This window comes from Charadrius vociferus, unplaced genomic scaffold, assembly GCF_000708025.1.
Source record: "Charadrius vociferus isolate BGI_N301 unplaced genomic scaffold, ASM70802v2 scaffold90, whole genome shotgun sequence".
In the NCBI taxonomy this organism is placed as follows: Eukaryota; Metazoa; Chordata; class Aves; order Charadriiformes; family Charadriidae; genus Charadrius; species Charadrius vociferus.
In genome coordinates, this window is record NW_009647222.1 from 8,819,056 (window position 1) to 8,825,157 (window position 6,102).

At 46.5% G+C, this 6,102-nt stretch overlaps 1 protein-coding gene across 1 annotated transcript; it reads right to left on the minus strand.

The window, feature by feature from the left end:
- Positions 1-1,106: 1,106 nt before the first annotated feature.
- LOC104281659 (lactosylceramide 4-alpha-galactosyltransferase-like) lies at positions 1,107-2,219 on the minus strand. Its single transcript, XM_009879694.1, has one exon. It carries the CDS (start codon positions 2,181-2,183, stop codon positions 1,107-1,109), a length of 1,077 nt encoding a protein of 358 aa, XP_009877996.1. The 5' UTR covers positions 2,184-2,219.
- Positions 2,220-6,102: the final 3,883 nt, after the last annotated feature.

Genomic DNA, 6,102 nt, shown 5'->3' on the forward strand with positions numbered 1-6,102 from the left:
TCAGGCAACATTTCTTTTTTTTTTAACTTTTTTTTGTGGGGAGTACACGTGACTGGATGACAGAATAAGTTGATGTGTTGTTTTATACAACTCATTTAAAGTAAAAATTGACGACTCACTCACTTTTGGTCTGCAATGAGATTTTTAATCAAAAGTGTGTCATGGCTCAGTGTCTGACAAACCTTGAAACATAATTCTGCTCACTCATATTAAAGGCCAGGTCAAACTTACATCAGCCTTCCATCGTGCATGATAACACTGAAGTTTTCAGCATATAATGGAATTTAGGAAAATGACATATTAAAATTAATAGTTCTCTTATTTGTTAACTACACCATGTCTGAAAGAGCAATAACCACACATTGCTTACACTTTGCCCTCCAGACACATCCCACAAGAATTTCTTCAACAAAGCAGGTATGTTTACTCACACTGGTAAAAAAACTGATTTTGGCTATTACTTTTCCTGAAGAGGACCAGACAAGTCAGCCTATCACAGTGGAAGGTAAAACAGTAGAAAAGATCATTTGAAATAAAGTGCCTTTGGAAAATGGGAAAAACTTTATACCGAGCTACGTATGCAGGGAGTTAAAATGTTTTCTGTTTCTTAAAGCAATTTTCAGATACTCGCCATATGCTTAACCAGCTGTAAGAATCTTTATCACCCAGGGAATTTGGCCCTGAGCTCCAATAAACCGTGCCCTATACCACTGGCTGCCATTTATTTACACACCTAGAAACATTACAGGGAGCAAGCGAAGGGTTCCTACACTTGTTGAAACTACACGAGAGGCTTTTCAGGCCTGAGACACAGGAGGAGCAATTGAGGGAACAGCAACAGAGGAGCAACTGATGGGCACCAAAGAACAGGTTCAGCCTTCCCTGCAGCATCAAGGGCTACTGAATGACAACGAGAGAGTCCAAATTCAGGTTCCGGCGGATATTTGAAGCACGTGGGATCTGAGGCAGATACTGGAAATGGTACCAAATCACTGAGCTGTTACACAGAATACCTGCTCCTAGGCCAGAAACCAATTCTGTGGAGGGTGAAAGGCACTCGGGTTCCTTCAGGTTGGGGAACTTCCCTGCAGCCAAGGGCCCACAGGTCACACTGCAGGCCTTGACTGCTCTTCAGAGTCCTTCTTCATCTTTGCATATGTGGCAGGGCAGAACTGAGAATACAGCTGAGACAGGAAAGCCTGCGATGTGATCTCTAGCTTTGTCCCATGGCTCAGTTTGTTCCACACATGCAACGCATAGGTGTTCTTAAGGATCCTACGAAGCTTTAAGGAGCTGATTGGTTCAAATAACATTTTCCAGGCACTCCAGTGAATAGGATATACAGCTTCCGGGGAAAGAGCTCGCACTCCTTTGCAGGTCATGTTGTTCTTGATATTACTGATGGAGCACCACCTCTTGAAGACGCGCGTTAAGAGTCCTGGGCCCTGGTGCGCCCAGATCCAGCCATTGTAGTTCTTCACAAAGTCCTGCATGCAAAGCTCCATGAATTCATGCTTGGGCTTAAAGGACAGAAAGGCCCCATTCAGTAGATTATGAGCCTCAATACCGAGGGCATTAGTGAGGTTCTTCAAGTTCTTAAGCACAATGAAGTCTGTGTCCAAGTAGATGCCGCCAAATTTCCACATGATGGTAATTCTGCAGGCATCAGACAGGACAGGTAAGAAATAAGGTTCCTTCTGGTGCTCAGGCTGCAAGTACCACTTTGCCAGAGGTGTCCCTGAGAAAAGCTCCTGCAAGTCTAAGGGTCGGATTTCCACGTTGGGGAAGCAGCTCAGCAATGAGAATGCCCAGTGGTTGGGTAATGAGGCATTCCCTTTTGCCAAACCTTTCATGAGCACCACGACCTTTGTCCCAGGATGTGCCCGGGCTGCTGACTCCACGGAGCATGTGAACAGGTAATTTGGTTTAGTTCGCTCTGAGGTCTCCACAAAAAACACATCCCCTGGTGGAGGAGGGGGCCCACCAGCAATGGCTTGGGGAGGAGAATACTGTGCACACATGCTTTGTGTAGGCAAGCTGTAGACCTGGCCCTCAGCATCCTCCCCAGTCCTCCAGTAGAACATGACAGAGGCAAAGAACACAAGTGAAATGGTGAGGATAAACAGAGCCCTGAGTCTGTGAGTCAGCACCACCGTGGTCAGTTTTGGCAGGCAGCTAGACATCCTGGGCAGTCTCACTCCTGTCAGAGACTGCTCTCCCAAGACAACCGTCGTGATCTGAAGGGGAGGAAAGAAGAAAAAGACACTGACAGGAAAGGCAGCAGACCACGAGCCTTGGAACGGTGCCACAGCAGAGCAGAACTCTCCTTCCTTCACCTCAGGGCAGCAGGCTTAAATTATGCCTTTGGGTCACTTCTGCAACAGTCTCCTGGCTTCTCTGTATTGTCACAGCGCCTTCAGATCCCACATCAGAAACTACTGCCCGTCTTTGCATTGCTCTCTTTGAAACACAAAATAAGGACGAGTCTTCTTTTCTGTGTATCACAAACCAAGACTGGTCCTCAGTTCTGTCCATGTATATTGTCCATGTACGTTGTGCTTGACACTTGGAAGGATACACAGCATATGGCACACAAATGGCTTACCTACATGGTGATGCACAACAAAATCTGGGAACAGCATTAGAGACTTTATCTATCATCTTCTACAACTTCAGGTAATTCTGGACATGAGACGTATATGCAAAATACCACAGGACAAGGAAATAGGAATTATGAATATTCCTGGAGCTCCGTCAATAGACAGTGTGTGGAACTGCTGCCTTGCTGAGAATTTTTTCTCATGATGAGAGTTTTTTCTCCTGATATACAACCTGTCCTTCCCCAAAAACCAAACACAATACTAAAACCCCAGTGCTATTATCAGTTCCTGTCAAGAGGTGTCAGTCTCCCAGGCTGTTGAATGAGCAGTTGCTCCCTTTTGAGATCAACCACCTGCCCCTACAGAGAGCCTCCTCATTTTTCATGACACTGTAGAATAGCAGAACGGATGGATAGTGGGAGGGGAATTGATACAAGGCAGCTTTGGAGGTGGATGCAGACAAGAAGGACAAGAACTGCGTAGGTAAAGAGAATGTTGAGGCTGCTTCCAAACCCTGCTCCCCTGCCAAGTCCTCACTTCTACCTCCTCGGGCAGATGGTGCTGGCTAACCCAACTGTCACCAACCCAGGATGCAAAGGTCATGCTGACTGTGACCTGCTCAGCTCTGCCAGTGGAATCACCTAATGATGGAAATTCAATCCCCCCTCCACCTTACCCTTATTTCCTCTCTTCCTCCTGCAAAAGGGAAGGATAGGGAGCAAGAGATTATTAACAAGGCAGCAATGAAAAGAGAAGTCATTTTAGCTACATTCTCAGCATTAGCATCAGCATTTCTGCCCCCACCTCGCCTTAAATGAAAGTACAGGAGAACCAGCACCTCCTGGGACCACCACTGAGGCCCCAAAGAGCAATGCGCAAAAGCACGTGAAGAAGCAGCACAGATGATTGTGGCATTTAGGATGACAGAAAACAGCCTCAAGTTGTGACAGTGGAGTTTTAGATTGGATATTATGAAAATTTTATTCACTGAAAGGGTTGTTAATCATTGGAACAGGCTGCCCAGGGTAGTGGTTGAGTCACCATCCCTCAAGGTCTTTAAAAGTGGCACTTAGAGGCATGCTTTAGTGGTGGTTTTGGAAGTGTTAGGTTGATGGCTGGACTTGATGATCTTAAAGATCTTTTCCAATGTAAACAATTCTATGATCCTATGATTTCTCCTGCCTCCCTCTGCTCCATCTCCAAATCCAAATCCCCAGGCTCCAGAATAGAGAGCTTCGGGAAACGCCAGAGGCTTTAATCTGTAACCAAACAGACAGGGAACAGGACAGAGAACCCAGCTGGCACAATGCCATTTGTCATTCACCCCTGGTTTCTGCGAAAGAGTCACATACTAAACTCTCCATGTAGCCAGAAAATGACTTGTCAGCCGCGCTGGGAAGTTTCCAAATGCAACAGCACAGAGCCACCACTCTCCACTAGGCACTGGGGCTTTGGGGGACAGAGGAGAGGCACCTGATACACAATCATCAGCTCGGGATCCCCGGAGCATTTTCTTCTCCTACAGAGAAATGCCAGCATGTGCTGTGGGTGTTACAGGCGGTGAAAAAAAACCCACTCTGCTTTCTACGTACCTATTTCCTCCTCCCTCCACACCACAGCCTGTTGAATCCTGTAAATCATTTTTAGCTTGGTAAACTGCAGAAGAGAAAGCAGGGACAGGCTTGAGGGGATAGAGCCTTTGCTATAGAGAAAGCAGAAAAACGCGGCTCTAATCTAACAGTATGCAAGCTTCAAGGTTACGTGCATATTTTTAGTAAGAGGAGGAACTTCTATTACAATCACAGTTCTATATATTTAGAAATACATTTCTGCTTTTGTAGAGGATAAGAGGACATATTAGACACCGCATTAGCCAGTCGATTTCTTTCACAAAACAAACACAGGAAATCTGGTTCTCTACCTTCCTCTGAAACTGCAAGCGCCGTTGCAAAGAAACTACGAATACTACTCACCTGTCTCTGCTTTCAAGACACCACAGAAGTCACTGCTCAGCTGGACAAGATTTTCAAGAAGTTAGTGTCTCTGAGAGCGCCTATAACTCTATGGTCTGGCACTTCCTTTCTCTGAAACGAAATGGTGAAATATGGAGTCTGAATACATGGAGAAAACAAGCAGAGGATGTGACATCATATGTTCAGCTAATACAGTGGCTGAAAGAAGGGTCATGCAGCTGTGCTGTGAAGAACCCATCTAATTAGAACTAAATTAGAAAACACCAAAAAAAAAAAATCCAGAAGAAAAAGGATACTGAAACCCAATTATTGCTAAACATTAACCTTTATACTGTGGCGGGAAAGCATTTTGCTGTTTCGTTTTCTACTTGTTGGCGAAGAATTCCAAGTGCTCACGCTGCTTGGGTGGCTGCCACAAGAACCGAGCTGAGAGTTTCATAGAGCTGCCTCCTCCTACCCCAATACTTCAGGTCAGAATGCTCCTCTGAACACACGCTCTTTTGACCAATTAATTTACTCACCCATTTAGGATGAGTAAATCCCTCTTGTGCCAGATACACCATTGAATGACTTTGCCATAAGCAGGTGTCCCTCACTTTATGACAGAGTTCCCCCTTGTCCCTGTGCTCAATGGCAGCTGGCCTTCCCTTACAGAAGACACGTTGACGCATTCATAAAATACCACCTTTATGCATACAGCCTCTAAGTTTAAGGTTTAGTGCAGTTTCTACTCGGTTGCCTGCAACAGATGTCAGGCCTATTGCTCAGGACCTTCCCAGGCCCTTCTGCCCTCCACAAACCCTTCCAAGCACTGCAGCACCACAGATGGACTCATAAGACTCCAACACTGGGGAAGCTCTTTGGAAAGCACCTTAAGCTATTCGCAGCCCTTTCATCCATGGAGCTCTCCAGGCCTCAGGTCAGGCCCCTTTTAGTCACAGAATCACAGAAGGGTTGGGAGGCACCTCCTGAGATTGTTTGACCAATGGCCCTGCTCAAAGCAGAGTAACCTACAGCAGGGTGCTCAGGACCGCGTCCTCTTGGCTTTTGACCTTGTCTGAGGACACAGAATCCACAACCTCTCCGGGCTACCTGTTCCAGTCCTTCACCACCATTGCTTTCAATCTAATTCCCCGTATTTCAATTTGTGCCCACTGTGTCTCATCCAATTGCTGGATTCCACAGAGAAGAGTCTGGCTTGTCTTCTTTACCCCACCCATCTCCAATCCGGTATTTATACACTTTCACAAGACGCTCCCCGAGCCTTCTCTTCCCCAAGAAAAATGGACAGAGCTCTATCAGCCTCTCTTCCTACCTCATGTGCTCCAGTCCCTTTCCCATCTTAGTGGCCCTTTGCTGGACTCGCTCCAGTACGTCCATGTCTCGCTTTTCCTGGGGAGCCCAGAGGCAGCACTCCAGATGTGTCTCAGAAGCGCTGAGTAGCGGGGAAGGATTGCTTCCCTTGACCTTGCAGGCAATGCTCTACATAATGCCGTCCAGCAGGCTGTTGGCCTTCTTTGCTACAAGGG

Bases quoted from the DNA above. Each gene is read 5' to 3' on its own strand.
- LOC104281659 (XM_009879694.1), bottom strand. From the start codon at position 2,183: ATGTCTAGCTGCCTGCCAAAACTGACCACGGTGGTGCTGACTCACAGA.